Genomic DNA, 15905 nt, shown 5'->3' on the forward strand with positions numbered 1-15905 from the left:
ACGAGCCTTGTCTTGCTCACACCCTGGGCAGAGGCAGCTGAAAAAACCTCTCATCTTCACTGCAAAAAAAGTTCCTATTTCAGTTCCAAGATCCAGCTCCTCCGTTCATTGCTCAGGAGATGAGACTTCGACAGAAACATTGGCATCACACACACACAAACACACACAGGGCTCTAGCAAATCATTTATAGGAAAACAACAGATCCAACTAGATCTCTGTCATATTTTACTGGGGTTGCATGAGGGATTGTTTTATGTCTCAACATTGCATGGAAAAATAATCATTAAAAAAAACCCCCAACAAATTCTTCAAATGCTGGACTAAGGGCTTGACCAAAATAAGGCAAGCAGCGAGCAGCCATCCTGTGGCTCCTCCCTTGTGCACCCTTCTCCTCAGGACTTCAAAATTCACCCTTGCTGACTCCCAGCTCTACCTATAAGAAATTATTTATTTGTTCTTTTATTTTGCGAGCCCAGGTTTGCCAAGGTCCCTCCTAGCTAACCTTGAACTGCCCCGGAGCAGCTGGAGAGGAAAACCTCCACTGTGCAAGGTTCAACCTCCATTTCAGAAGGAGAGAGACACAAGGAAAAAAAGACTTTGCTTTGACCTAAAGCCAAAATGTGTGATAGGTTGAAAGCCACCCGTAGGGCTGAAATTACTCTGATAATTCACAATAGCGCTGGCACGCGCTTGGCTGGCTTAAGACGAAACTCTTCCCCCAGTGCTACCCTTCCCCTCGGGTAACTTTGCCCTTCTTTGGTGTGGCAGCAGCCTCCAGGCAGGAATGGCTCTTGCCATTAAAAGGAGAAGCCAAAACTTCTCACAGAATAATTAGTTTACAAACACGTTGAAAAAACCCCATTTGAGTGCATTAATGCAAGGCTGTAGGCACACTTTCTCCGTCAGCTGCTACCAACATTTCCCAGTTTACACGGAGCAGCAGCTTGTGCTGTACAAGCCCAGCCCTCGATGAGCAGGCTTTCACATGGGCTTCTCCAGCAAACCATTGCTCTTTCCGTTCCTATCAAATTCCCAAACCTATCTTTTCCCCATTAAGGCTATCTTCGCAAGCTATCCGAGTATGACCGGATTATATAAGTGGTCCAAAACTTAAGTGATGGAAACTCAGGAAAAATTAATGGGAAAACCCAACTTTTAGGTCAGCATGCGCACTAGCAAATGGAAAATGCAGTGTCTGAGCTGACAGCTCCCCATGCCCTTAGGGATAGCGATGTGGTAGCCGGACTTCATTTCTAAAGAGACTGCAGCAAGCCAACTAGGACTCAAAGCAGCTGGTAAGCATGATTTTTTTTTTTTCCTCTTACTAACTTCAGGATTTTCTCTTCTTTTGGGCTGAATCAGACAGACAGACTTTTCTGTTCGCAAGAAGTTTCCTTTCTTAGAGTTATTCTCAGAATAGCCAGCGAGTATTTTAAACCAAGAATAGCCAATCTCCCTTAGATTCATACTCCCGTTTTTGGAAACACTATTTAGAGATCAAAACTCCTAAATGAAAAGTAGTGAGGAACAGCAGTGAAAAACCACGTGGCTATAACAGCGAGTACTGCACTGGCACCTTTCGATTCACCTCTTTCCTCGAAGACTCCTGGGAGGATTGGGTTTGCCCCAAATCTCCCTGAGTCGTATCAGCTCCTTGCCAGAAACCTGCACCACCCAGATTTAAGGTGCAAGCCCCTTGGAGCAAGTCACTGCTGGAACTTCAGCAAAAACTATGCTACAAGCAATTAGAAAAAAAGATCAACATAAGCCAAATGCCTGGTTAATACCCTCTGAAGAAAATACTGGAGTTTGAAAACAGATGGATTTTCTATTGTGTTTTGTGCAGAGACTTATTTTTTGTATATATAAAAATATATAATATTTTTATATATATAAAATATATAATATTTATATAGTGTTATGTAAAATTTAAATTCTGAATCGTGGTCTGAATCACTATGTAGCACTTATGAATGGCATTGTTCTTATGGATGATATGCTGATTTCTGCTGATAAATGAATAAGCTTCATATAACGCATATGAGCTTTTATTCCCTTGGCAGCTTCTGTATTAACTGAAAGTCACCAAGACTACTTAGTTCATTTATTACTTGTCCAAAAGGTACAACTGACATTCAAATATAGCAGATTATTCGCATTACACTGCTGAGCATCAGATGGAAAGACGAAAAGAAATGGGAAAGATATAGTAAAGGGATATCATACCTAAACCAGAATTTAAACTCAGACCTAGCAGACATAGCTTACAACTTTCCCTTTGTAAGACATACTTATGACAGAGAACTGCTTAGTTTCTCAAACAAGCAAACCACTTGTGGTTGAGTCAAACAGTAGGAATAGAAGTAGTTTTGCATTTGCCTATCACAACACTTTTCTTATGAGAAAGGAGGAAACTAGGTTGTGTAACGTATCCACAGTGAGGAGCCACCCAGGGATGCTGTGGGACGGGCATCGCTTCAAGCCCTTCAGAGCAAGCTGGACAGGCGTCTGCCAGGAGAGCTCCCTGCAGCCCTGCTTTGGGCTGCCTCAAATTTGCACCGCTTTTGACCTTAAAGGAGGGTTTTACTTTGCACCTGCAGAAGACCTGGCTCTGGGGCACACGTTGCTAAAATTTTAATGATATTTGAATTCTAGGCAGCATATGAGAAAGCGGAACTAACCCCAACAAAATCACCAAAACACAGCTCAAGAAACTCAATTTAGAGGCAGATTTTTATTGAACACTAGCATGTTTTCATACAGCTAGATGTCCCCAGACAGCCTGTGCTGATTTTGGAGCGCATGCATGTAGCCGAGCTGGAGGGGACCCAGGCGGGGGGACAGGGGTCCTTCCGCTTAGTGCCATCCACTGGGGCATGGCAAAGTGGCCATGTTGCAGTGTGCCCAAATATGCACACCCTTACTTGCCAAACCAAGCCACTTTTAGGATTTACAGACATCTGCTTCACTTGTCCAGCCTGGTTCATGGACGATCGTTACATCCCTCGTTGCAAAGGGGCATTTCGCTTCCCAAAGCGCAGAGATGCAGGAACACTGCCTAAGGTTCAGGTTGTGGTCGCTGGACCCCATGGCACCCTCAGCCCAAAACTGCCTCCGAGCCAGGGCCACGGCCCCATCTCAGGGTGCCATGTGGCTGCTGGATTGCCAGAGCCCAGCAGGGTGGGCACGGTTTTAGGAGTTCCCTGATTTTATGCTGTTAGGTACTGCCCGCCAAAGTCATTAAGCAAAGCTTTGAAGTTTTCTTCGAAGCCCCCCCCCCCCCCATCCTGCAAAAACTGAAATCATGGTAACTTCTTTGTTATTTAGCTTCCTTTGAAGCAGTTACGTGAGAGCTAATAAGACATTAGTTAAAATATGACATTTAAATAGCTTGCCTATTTAAATTAAACCCTGCAAAGGAATTGCTCTGAAACATTGTTTTTCTTGGAAATTACAGAGCTAAGGGACTCTAATGGCCATGCTGTTATTCACTTTTTTTTGCCCATTATGCCACTCACAATCCCCGTAACAGTTTACGTTTTTTGTTCCAGAGTATAATCTCTGCCCGAGGAGCAGCATCACACAACAACAGTAATTTAAAAATATCTGTTTCCTAAAAGCCTGACCCAAAGCCCACCAAAGTCCCACTGATTTCTGGGAGCATCGGAACAAAGCCCCAGGCTGGCCATAGGGTGTCACCACCGACCTGGTTCTGGGGAGCCGCACTAATTGCTCTGATTAGCAAAGCAACTATATTAAAGAAGAATATGACCCTACAGTGCATAAATGCTGTGCAACTTGTCTTCCCGTAATCCAGAAACATAATTTGGGTGGAAAAAAACTGTATCATAATTTCATATAGTCACTCAGACGAGATGGAAAGCCTGGCTGTAGTTTCTGTTCACACTAGATAGGCTCAGGTTAGCGGGCTGTACACACAGCGATAAGCTGAGCATGTGGTTTAAAGGCTTCTGAGGTTTTGAGACAGGCCCTGCCAGACCTGTACTTCCAATCAGCTGCTCACTCAGCTGGGCAGAAGTTAGAGCATATCGTGGCTAACTGAGCAGAGCTTTGCAAAGAAATTGGCCACGGATACCCTGGCATCTGCTGTGCTAGGTCCTGAGCTACATCTGTGCCTGTGCAAAGAGCCCGTGAGCACTGGGGGAGTAACTCTGGCGTTTGCTCCACTCCGCGCTGGATGTGCTCCCGGGCTGAGGTCCACACTGCTCCCAGGAGCCCCATTCCAGCTTGGCTCTTGGAGCTCACACCAGCACCATGGTGGATGTGGAGGGGCCCTTGGGGCAAGCAGAATTGCTTTCCTTCAGACATGTTGATTTGAACTTTAGTCTTCTGGGCCTCTCCATTATTCAAGGGTGGAGTTTTTCTTCACTTTTTTTTTTACTTATTAACCTTTAAAGCTAACAAAGCCATTGTCCACATCAGGAACTGACGATGAGGGGCCCAGCAGGCTTCTTCCTTTGCTCGCTGCTGCTGGTGGCCCCCCATTGCACAGAGGTGGCCGCCCAGGAGGTCCAGCCCGACCCCAAAACACCGTGTGCCAACTGGATGGGAGGAGCGCCTGGCTACCCTGGCCACAACGGGCTCCCTGGCCGGGACGGGAAAGACGGAAAAGATGGACAAAAGGGAGAGAAAGGAGAGGAAGGTTGGTGAGGAGCAGGGAGTATGTCGGTGCTGGAGCCCATGGGCAGCCCCAGCGCTCAGGGCCAGCCCTGGCAGGTCTCACATCTCGTAGGTCCATGCCCAACCTTTGTCTGGATGGCTTTTGAGTATCTCCAGGGATGGATTCCACAACCCAAGTCAAAGAGTTTGGTCTGATGGTTGTTTTTCCAATTAATGATGTTTTTTCAGATATGCTGCTCTCGGCAGCTCTGCACACAGCCCGGGGGGATGAGCGGGCTTTCCACTCGCTGACTCAGCTCATGAGGGGTGTTGAGGTCATCCAGCCTTTCCTCAGGGGACCCTTCTTGCTCCATGCTGCCAAGCAGATCCTCATGCCACAGCCCCCTCTGCGTTTCGGGCCGGTGGGTAGCGGCTGCCAGCATAGTGCAAACAACTCCCTGCCCCCACTCTCTCCCCCAGGTGTTCAAGGCCCCAAAGGTGACCAAGGCGAAATAGGAGTCCTGGGGCGGGAAGGGCCGAGAGGATTTCCCGGATACCCAGGGCAGAAGGGGGAGAAGGGCGAAGGCGCCTTCGTCTACCGCTCTGCCTTCAGTGTGGGGCTGACGGAGCGAGCCCCCCACCCCAATGTCCCCATCCGCTTCAGCAAGATTTTCTACAATGAGCAGAGCCACTACGACGCCAGCACCGGCAAGTTCCTCTGCAGCATCCCTGGCATGTACTACTTCGCCTACCACCTGACAGTCTACCTGACAGACGTCAAGGTCAGCCTCTACAAGAAGGATAAGGCAGTGATCTTCACCTATGACCAGTTCCAGAAGAACAACGTTGACCAAGCGAGCGGCTCTGTCTTGCTGCACCTCAGCACTGGGGACGAGGTCTGGCTTCAGGTATACGGGGAGGGGGACAACAATGGCGTCTATGCCGACAACATCAACGATTCCACTTTCATGGGTTTCCTCCTGTACCCAGACCTGGATGTCAATTAAAGCAAGGGGTGCTGCATGGGATAGGACGAGGTGGCTTAACCCTGGACGGTGTTCTGGGGCACTGGCGCTATAGCTATACTGTATTTACCAGAAAATTGCCTTTTGCAGGGGCAACGATTGCTAAGGGCAGACCCTATTACCTGAAAAATCAGTGAGGTTATACATGAGTGACTTCCATGGGACCAAGAGTTCACTCCTACCTCTGCTCTTGCTCTCCTTGTGGAAACCTGGGCCCAAAGTCAAACACCACTCCTGCCACATCATGAAACAGTAACTCTCAAGATGGGCTAACCTTTTTTTACGTTTAAAACTGATAAGAGAAAAATTGGTTACATTTAAATACCACATTCTAAATTTCCCTTTTTTAACTACCTAAATTCATTTAAACCAATGGTAAACATTTTAGCCAGCATTTAAAAATTTGAGTAGAAGAGGGAGAAGACTATTCACAAAAGCCATCTCTGCTCTTGTTTTCAGCTGGAACGGATGGCTCTGATTTTTCCATCGTAACTCCCTGTCTTATCCTGCCTTATTAGGGCCTTTGACTTCCACCCATGGTTTGTTGTCTCCCTTCTTTAGCCCAGATCTTTGAATATATTCAGATTATTAACTTTCATTGATTTTAATTCTTTGATTTTCCTTTTATGTTTATCCTTTATCGTTTTCTCTAATGTAGACAGCATGCTCATTTAGGGCAGGGATCTTCTCTTTTGATTTATCTGAAAAGCCTTCTAAACGCCAGTGAGGCTACACCACAAAAGCAGCCCATTGATTGCATGGCTCTGGGGGTCCTGAGGTGGTCACAAATGTGTTGGCCGCACAGTTGTGATGCTCAGAAATGCCAGAAGCTCCCCTGCAAACACAGTGCCTGACCAGGGAGCAGAAGGTCCTTCAAGGCTCCTGGGCAGAGGGGACCTCAGGGTGGAGGTGTCCCTTCCCAAATCACTCACCTGGTGCTGGGGGTGATGGCACGAGTACGTGTTCAGCCCAGAGGTTTCCATCTACAAGCTGGCAGGATCCTGTCCCATCTCCCCTCTGAATAGCTCCCAAGTGCAGTCAGAAGTTGAGATCTAGCAACCGTGTTTCTACTTTTCCACACCATAAGTGTGCCATAAGCAATGTTTTGCACACCAGATGGGCAGAGCTTCAGGCGGTTGTGCAACCTTCCATGTTGAGTGGGCTCCTGGGATGAACACCGCCAGGACCTGCCCCAGCTCTCGGCAAGGTTACCTTAATGGGGGAAGAGTATTAAGGCTGAGATTAGTAGCTGCTTTTCAAGGAGCTTGCTTGACTTTTAAAAGAGGTTTTGATGGCTTCTCAGATACATTCAAAGAAGACTCCCATTAAGCTTCAGAACAAGCTAACACAGATCAGAGCTAACGCGTTATTACAAGCACAAAACAGCATTAAGAGCTTCAACTGAAATAACTTCCAACAGCAGCATCATTTTCTACACTCCAGTGAATTACCACATTACAAATAATAACAACAATAAAACACTCTCTCAATGAGAATGCTCCCACATTTTTGTATGCGTCACTGGGAAGGATTTGAAGAAAGGGACATTCTCCTAGCCTCACCAGGCAGCCCAGGAAAAAAAAAAAAATTGTGCCAGCAAGGTGGGGGCACCCTGGGCTGGCACACGCAGGAGCAGCACCCTTTTGCTTTCCCAAGAAACTCCTCACCCTCTAGCTTTCACCAAGGCTTCAGCATTTCACCACCTTGCACTGTATTGCCTCCTTTTTGGTTAAAAAAGAGCTCTGGTTTCCCAACTGTTTCCCCAAAACCACTGTGCCTGAATCCACCCTGACCAGCCAGCCAGAGAGAGGGGCTCTGCTGGCCGGGGAGGCTTCAAGCTTCCAGCATACTAGATTTAGCAAGGGCTAAAGTGATGCTCAACCTGATCACTCTGAATTCAGAGAGCTGGGAAAAAACCTGCTCCTATTGTGTGAATTAATGGGGTGGGAACAGGGGGCAAAAAAACCCCCAAACTGTAAAAAACTAATCCATAAACAAAAGGAGATGCAGCAGTTGCTGGATCAAATGGCATAAGAGGCTTAAATTGAAAGGATCAAGTCAGAGCTTTTGCAGTGTTTTTTTCAAATATTTTCAGATGGATTTTCTGAAGGCAGGGAAAATTGAAACAACCAAAGTGCTAAGAAGCATTTGGAGTAAACACTAGGAGGAAATGCTAATCTAAAGACTAGTTCCCAAGAGGCAGTCAAAAATTATTCCTTTCCTTGCTGCCATGCAGCAGGAGCAAATATGCTTACAGTTTTATCCTGTATACCAGGACTCAGAGGCTTAGACATGGCTTTTCACACTGCCATGCACATCTGATGCTGTGTGCTTTAGGCCAGGGCAGAACCCAGGATTTCTTACAACCCCCTGCAATGGCCCTCTCACCAGAGTGACCCATATCGATATGACTTCCGCCCAGGCCAACAGCATCTCCCACCTCAAGCTACCATGGATGTAGTGCAAGAAACACCTCATGTGTTAGAAACTCGGGGACCAGGGCCACGCTGGCCTTTATGGGAAAGTCTTGTTGAACCCCACGTGGTTGCTTGCCCTCCACATCATCCCGCACACCATTCGGGATGCTCACAAGTGCAGTCAGACCTTGTGGCAGATGATCAGCACCCCAGGAGAGGCCCAGGGTCACGCTCGACTCCTGGTCAGCTTCCTGGCCACCGTGGCAACGGGATAGCAGAGGGCTACAGGAAGGACCAAAACAAGCCCTGCAGCAGAGACCCAGCCTGGAAGTCCTTGTTTCAAAGCCTGGCTCTGGTTTTGGTCCTGGGTCTTCCCCTGTCCCAGCTGTCAGGGTGGGGGTGCTCAGGGCTGCGTATCCAGAAAGAGAAGTGTCACCTAACACTGCAGTCACTGCTATATTCATATATGAGCAGAATATATGTCTTATATGTACACACATGCACGTTATCACAGACCATGAGATAACAAAGCTCCACAAGAATGCTGTATATTAGTATAGAAGGTCTTTTATCTTATTTAATGTTTAAACATGTAGCCTCTTTATCACCCTGTAAATGGCTTTTCCAAGCTCCTCTGCGAGCGGCAGCTTCACGCGCAGGTGCCTGCCTCCTTGTACGCTGTGTGGGATCATCAAAACCAGGGTCATGGGGGGTTGCAGTGCTCTGCTCCCCCGGACCATTGAACAGGGGTTCGGCACTGGAGGTGTTTGGGGACTCTGACTCCAGCCAGGGGAGCTACAGAGCTGACACCTCACTGTCAGGGCAGGAGTCAGGTTGCTTGCTGAGGGGCATATTTGTTTCACCAAAAATAGATACTGAAAAACAGGAACATGGCTTCTCTTGAAAGCGCCCCTGTTGTTCCTCAGTTGCTGGGCTGACGAGCCGCCTCACACTGTCCCACTGTGGGGGCTGGCACAGAGACCTCATTTCAGTTCCTCCCACTGGTGTGCAACACAGCACGTGGTCTTCAACTTGCACCGGGTCTCTCACGTAAACACATTGAGCAAGCAATCTCTCCCAAACCCTGCCCAGCACTCCAAACACAACCAGGGCAAGTAACATGCCAAATATATGCTATGACGAGCAGAAGTATTGTTGCCTCTGTAAGCAGCGAGGATGCAAAAAGGAGGGGGCAGTCTGGTTCATGCAGGACCTGCCTTTAAGAGTATTTGCCCATGCAGTAACCCAGGGCAGGGCTGTGACAGGGCAGGAGGGCAGCAAAGCAGCTCCAGTGCGAGCCTCCTCTCAGCTCCTCTCTGCCCGAAGCACAGTAGGGACTTCTGTCTTTTACAGGACGTTTTCAAACACACTTTAAAGGGTTAAACCTCAGGGTCTGAATCCCAGGCTAAAATCCTCATCAAACAGAGATTTCCTGCTTGAGAATAGCACACCCTTTCTATGCTGTGTGTTTTATCAAGAACCCCTGTAAACACAATAAGACAAAGCGCTTGGGAAGTTTTAAAGAAAACCATTAAGGCTTTCTGTGTACTGGCTTTTCTCCCTTGTCACAGTCATAAATACTGAAATGCAGCTTCACCAGGATACTCACCCTCCGGGATGTGAACACAGAGACCATATTCCTCCCAGCTCCCTGCTCAGGACAAGGATGCTCCATGCAGGGTACCTGCATTGCTCATGCATGTCCCAGCCAGGCACCTCAAAAACTAGCAAATGACAGACCAGCCTCTCAATTAGTGCAGCCCAGGCAGCAGGCTGTGAACAAGGTGAGTCCCTGCTGCGTGGAAATAGGGGTCAAAGCCCCTAGGCTTTTGGACTATTTTAGTGGTTTTGGACTATTTTAGGGTTTTGGACTATTTTATGAAGTCTTTCCCCTCAAATCTTTGTAAGACTCTTGCTCTACAGAACTCGGCTAAAGAGACACACACACTTACCTTCCTAGCAGGCACCAAATCCCAGTTTAAGCCACCACCCAGAAAGCCACTTTGTACACCCAGGAGCAGCAATCAGCCCCCTCCCAGCTCTCCCCTAGGGCAAATATTCCCAACAGATGCTCACCCTATCAGTAAAGCAAGCACAGTCACGGGACAGGGCAGGCAAAGAACCCCCCCGCCTCCGCAAACACACCTCTGCCCCACTGCAGCCAGCGTCCAGCCCTGAAGCTGTCCTTAGCACGTCTGTTACTGCCTCCTGAGGCTGCCCCGCCCTTGTGGGTGTCTGCACATGGGGTCTCAACTCAACAAGCCCATGCTGACAAGCTTCAGGAGCAGCAGCTGAGCATGGCCAGCAATTATCCCACCAGGCTGTGAGCTCCCAGGGAGTCCTTATAGCCCAGGAACAACCCAAATCCGTGCATATGGTATGCATATCACGCCTCCATGTCCCTGGCTCTGCCATGACAGGGTCACACAGCCAGGCCAACCACGGTAGCCCAAGGGCAGGGAGCTGCAGGGCCTCATGCTTCTTTTAGGGGAGAGCTGCAAATAGGGCTCAGGAGGGTAACAAGGTCCTCGGGGACAAGCTCAGGGGAAGTTCCTAATGAATCCAGCCTTTTTCCATTACTGAGTTGCTGTGGTTTTACTCTCCCTCCATGCTTCATAAACCTGTGGGATGGGAAAACCTGGCCAAAACAGGCACATACGCAAGGCCTGGGCTGGCTCCCGAGGATTGCACAGTGCTTTGAACGTTTGATTATCTTGTGAAGGAGCCAAGAATGACACTGGCATGCTGAAAGGGCACAGAATCACCTGCTCTCCAACAAATTTAAATGTTTTGGGGTTGGCTTTTTTTTTTTTTTTTTTTTAAAATCGATCCTGACAGTAGATGGCTAGTGCAAAGTTAGGTCTCACTATTTACTGCCCCTCTAGCTGTGGCAGGTTTAAATGGCTGGTTTTCCCTTTAGAAACTAATGTACTGCTGCAGGCACACAAATGGGATGCCTCTGGGCATAAACATTGCCAGCAGCTCCTATTAGATAGCAACTAATACAATGAAGGCACCAAGAATGAGGTCTTATTTGCCACTTTGTAATTAGGGCAGGTTATAAAGAGAGCACTCAGCTCCTTTGATCTTGACAGCTGTGTTTGACTCTTCCCTCCCTGTGTTGCTGCTCAGAGAAAGACAGCAGGAAGGCAACATGCTCTTTTGAAGGCAGAAAGCAAGAACACCCCCCAATGAAAGACTTAAGTCACTGCACTAACAATTAGGGAGAAATAACGTGGCTACAGCTGGAGAGACTGGCCAGTCTCATCCAGCAGGGAAACCATCTGTGAAAGCATCCGTGGTCCTTTTAAACACAATTATAGGCTGAGCCTAATTGTGCCTCAACCCCATCCCGTGTAATCACTTGTGCCAGTAATTAATTGGAATACAAATAGCAGCTGCACTAAACCACAAAGAGCTACAAGAAGGAGATAAATTGCTTGCAAGACTTGTATTTATTTGTGAAGTATAAACTCACTAGAGGTTTTTTGGCATGGAAGAAGGCAGAGGGATTAGGATAAAGACCTACATTTAGCTAATCAACCATTGTACTTCAGATTTAAAGTTTACCCTTTGAAATATTCTGGAGGAAACCAATCCTGAGCATACCCAGGCTGGGAGCAAGGCTGCCAAGTGTTTTTATGATATTTGTACTAGATGTAGGTACATGATGAAAAGACTCAGTCTGCCATAGGATTGTAAATCAGCAAACCCACTCTCAGCTCATCCTTAAACTCATCCCAGGAGACCAGCCCAGCATAACACCGTTGCTCTTTGAGGACAGTTGTGTGACCTCCTTACATGCAAGTGCAGTTTGTTACTCTCCAGCCACTCCAAGGGGCAGGAAAGGTTTATTCCCATTGAAATGGAAGCATTAAATGTCAACATCTATTTCTTCCTGTGTGGCATATCAGAGGATTTCCACCCACAAGGCAATCTGTGGGATCCCTCTCATAAAGCAGGATAGCTTTATGGAGAGGTATCAGGGAGGGAGGCAGAGCAGGAGATCGCACTTGAAGCCCCTCTCTAAATCCCTTACAGAGTCAGGCAGGGAAGGACAGGGGGTATGAAGCAACACACCCAGCTCCCTCCAATCCTCTAGGCATCTGTGAAAACACAGTGCTCCACCCAAAGGAGTCAGGACAGCACAGCTTCTCCACTGCCTTGACAGGGATTTCTAGAGAAGCCATTCTAGTTCTGTAACATGTTTTGGTTAGTGTTTTAAGGCCAAGGTGGATCTGTCATCCTGGATGAGGTAAAGCACAGAGAAGGGGGATTCCCACACCACAGTACCTGTATCCCAGCAATGCAGAGGCAACTTCAAAGCAGTAGGAGACTGAAAGACCAAAGCAGCACGTTGCTCAGCAAGCTTTATTGGGAGCCATGAGCAGGGGCACACTTTGACTAGGGAGCTCTCCGACAGGACAGATGACAGGAGTCCCCTCTGTAAGTGTCCTTGCCGAAGCATCCTCATCTGGGCCAGGGGGACTCAGACTCCCTTGGTGGGGGCAGCTCCTTGTCTGCACCAGGGATGCTTTGTCACATTCCCTTGTTGATATGTATTCCTGTGCTCAGTCACCCAACTCGTACATGACATTCTTAGCTGTATGCCTGTTTTTACACAACAATATACAAAATAGGATCTGCTCCCTCAAGAGTTTATAAGTTTACATGAGTTCACATGGGATTATATAAGGTTTGTACATACATGTCACATCTGCAGACCAGGTGTTGTGAACACAGATAAAGTTAGAACTGACTGGAAACTTGTTACATGCAAACTGACTTTTCCATAAATAAGAAAAAAGTATTCACCAAAAAGGCCCTATTTGCCAATGTGAAAAGCTTTAGAAGGCTCTGCTCCTCCCTCTGCTCTGAACTCCTTGTAGTAACTTGAGAAAAAGGTTATAATTTGGATTAGCATTCTGACCCTACTGCTTGGCAAAGACCAGTTGGAGCAAACAAAAGGCAAACTGAAAAAAATAATCTGGAAGTAAAAACATGGAAGCAAATCCTTGTCCTTAAAGCCATCCCTGCTGCCAAGGACTGACTTGCATTGTGCTAGTGCTTTTCTGAGTGCCCTGATGTGACACTCGCATTCCAGCCCCATCACTGACAGGGGGACTTGCAGAGAACAGGGCTGCAGTGTCATCTGCCCAGCATGTTTTCATGTGCTGAACAACTGCACATTGAGAGCAGGAAGATGCCTGCCAGCTTCCCAAAACCCTGCAGAAGCAGTAAGAACTCGATTTATTCATCTACATGAATTCCTTCTTTATTGAGAAAAATACCTTCCACTTCAATTATTGAAGTAAAAAATTGAAAGGAAAACCTTTTAATTACCTGGAAGTTAACCAAGAAAAAAAACCCAAAACAACCAAGGAAAACCCACTACTACCACACTAGGTCGGAGCTTACCTGTTCTTGCTCACATGAAGAGCAGCGGAGCACTGGATTCTCCTGCTAACCTGGTAGCCAGCTCAGAAAAGGCACTGCAGAAATGTTATGCACAGATGACAGCCAGCTTCCTTTAGCACGGTAACTTTCTCTCCCTCACAATGACTTGATTATTTTCAGCTCAAAATAGATCACACATTTTTAATTCCCAGGAATATACTGTGATAGCTTGCAGTTTCCTGCAAATGGAGAATTGGCCTTGTGAGAGTACCGAAGGGAACGGGCTGACATTTAAGTGTTTTGAAGCCATTCCTTTTCACCTGCACTGCACAACTGACTGCACCCCTTCTAAAGCATTTTAGCACTTAGCACCTCATCCTGCCAAGACTCAGGCAGAAGGTCAGCTTTATACATTGCCAGCTGTCCCACTGAAGTCAGCAGGACAATTCATGATACTAACCTCAGTACCTCCATAAATCTATTCAGATTAGAGCATTTATTTGGACATTGAAATACTGAGCAGTACCCAACAGCTTATAAAGTAATATACATCAGTCTAAATGTGTGAAAAATGCTGCTAGAACAGGCTCATTCTTTCATTCAGAAACACCTATTATGAGCAGTGTCAATCTCCACAAAAAGTACAGGAATCAAAGCTCAGTAAATGAAATGGCCAAGGCAGGCAAATGCCCTTTAAATCAATGTTTATTAGAGGTTCTGACATCTTGTGATTATTTCCTGACAACAGGCTGATATAGCCCGCAGACTAATTAGACTGAAAGCCTTGACAAATGATAACACAGAAACCATTTGAAGCTGAAGGGCATTTTGTTCTTCAGATTAGCCTTTCCATATTAATACTGTCCCAAAAGGGACCCAAACAAATTACAGTTCATGATGAAAGTTCTTACACATTGACAGCCCTCTTTAGAAAGATGAAGCTACATACACACTCCTCACCCAATCTCATTGTGAAGGAGAGAACTTCATACTCCAGACAGCTACAACACACATACCTTCGGTATCATCCCATTCCAACTCTGAAGAACTTTCATTTCACTTCATCCCAAGAGAACAAACCCACACCAGGTATCAGATTTAAGTTAAAGCTTAGCAGCTGGGAAGCAATACCAGAGAACCACCTACTCACAGTACTCTCAGTAGCTACAGCCAGAGTGGCATCAGCTGCGCACCAAGGCATTCATGAAATTCAGCAGCTTTCTTCATAAGGAATTTTACTAACCCAAACACTTTTACACACCGCATACAGTAAGTTCCTTCCCTACAGACAGGCATATCACACTTCCCAGGTACCAGCAGCAGTACTATTTATGCTGCTTTTTAACATGCAACACTGATATTCTGGAAAGCTTCACAAGAAGGAGTTAGCTGTACCTACCTTCAATGGGTAACTATATCCTATCGAGGATGAAAACTCTTGACTTTTAGGCTGTGCTGGACCCATGAGCATTATTTGCTCTCTACCCAGTTTCACGAAGATAGGTTCTGTGTTTTGATTGAGCAAGATGACGTTACAAAACTATTCACCATTAGCACCTTCAAACCAATGCTTCACTGAGGTTTTGAACATCTCTAAAAAGAAGGTGGAAGGGACTGGAGCACCATTCATACTGAAGAGCAACTGTTCAAGACGGATTTGTAGCATAGAATATACTCCTGCTGCTGAGAAAATTTAAGGCTCAAGTTTCTTACAGCTTAAGGCAGGCAAATGAAAAACAAAGGAGAAATCTATACAAAACAAGGACAAGGAAGTATTCCAAAACCAAGGTGACCATCTTGAGGAATCTGGGCATCAGTAAAAGAAAGTAGCTAAAAAAGCAGAGGAAGCAAGGGTTGCTTCTTAAATCTATTTCATCTTTCGCACCTGCGCAGAACGCAGCCTCCATGTACTGGCAGCAGCTCATTTCTCAAAATCTAGTTTGGAGAAAGCACAGCACCAAAGCTAGAACAGTCCAAACACAGTTGCTACCACTCAGTCAAAATGTTTACATTGCTTTCAATGAGGAAAGCTTGAAATCCATTCCTCTTTAAGCAAAGCGAGCACTAAAAAGGAAAAGCAGACTGCCTCAGCAAGACTGTTCCTTCAGGGACACATTGTAATGTCAGACACTAGGCAGAGTAAATGTCAGAATGCCGATTTAACATACACCACATGATGAAACGGAGGATGTTGAGAAATCCACAGGAACACAATAAAAAGACACCTAGTCCTACTGTTTTCATTGTGCTTACATTTTTAAGTTCAGGGGCCCAGCATACTTACTGTTACATTTACTGTTACATTACTGAAGGATCAGGAGCACAGGTAGTGTTTTCCTCAATCCCTACAGTGGCAGGGAAGAATACTGAAAGGAACAGGAAAACACACCTGATCAACACGTGGCTCAGGGGCTGGTGCCATCAGAGGAATTTTGGCTTTTTTGA

At 46.6% G+C, this 15905-nt stretch overlaps 1 protein-coding gene across 1 annotated transcript; it reads left to right on the forward strand.

The window, feature by feature from the left end:
• Window positions 1-1110: 1110 nt before the first annotated feature.
• On the forward strand, window positions 1111-7140 carry ADIPOQ (adiponectin, C1Q and collagen domain containing). The gene is made up of 3 exons (XM_009284268.2): window positions 1111-1296; window positions 4445-4664; window positions 5102-7140. The coding sequence occupies exons 2-3, from the start codon at window positions 4454-4456 to the stop codon at window positions 5626-5628; spliced, it is 738 nt and encodes a 245-aa protein (XP_009282543.1). The 5' UTR covers window positions 1111-1296; window positions 4445-4453; the 3' UTR covers window positions 5629-7140.
• Window positions 7141-15905: the final 8765 nt, after the last annotated feature.

Source organism: Aptenodytes forsteri, unplaced genomic scaffold (assembly GCF_000699145.1).
Source record: "Aptenodytes forsteri isolate BGI_AS27 unplaced genomic scaffold, ASM69914v1 Scaffold278, whole genome shotgun sequence".
NCBI lineage: Eukaryota > Metazoa > Chordata > Aves > Sphenisciformes > Spheniscidae > Aptenodytes > Aptenodytes forsteri.

Bases quoted from the DNA above. Each gene is read 5' to 3' on its own strand.
- ADIPOQ (XM_009284268.2), top strand. From the start codon at position 4,454: ATGAGGGGCCCAGCAGGCTTCTTCCTTTGCTCGCTGCTGCTGGTGGCC. The intron at 4,665-5,101 runs GTTGGTGAGGAG...TCTCTCCCCCAG, and splicing joins GGGAGAGAAAGGAGAGGAAG to GTGTTCAAGGCCCCAAAGGT.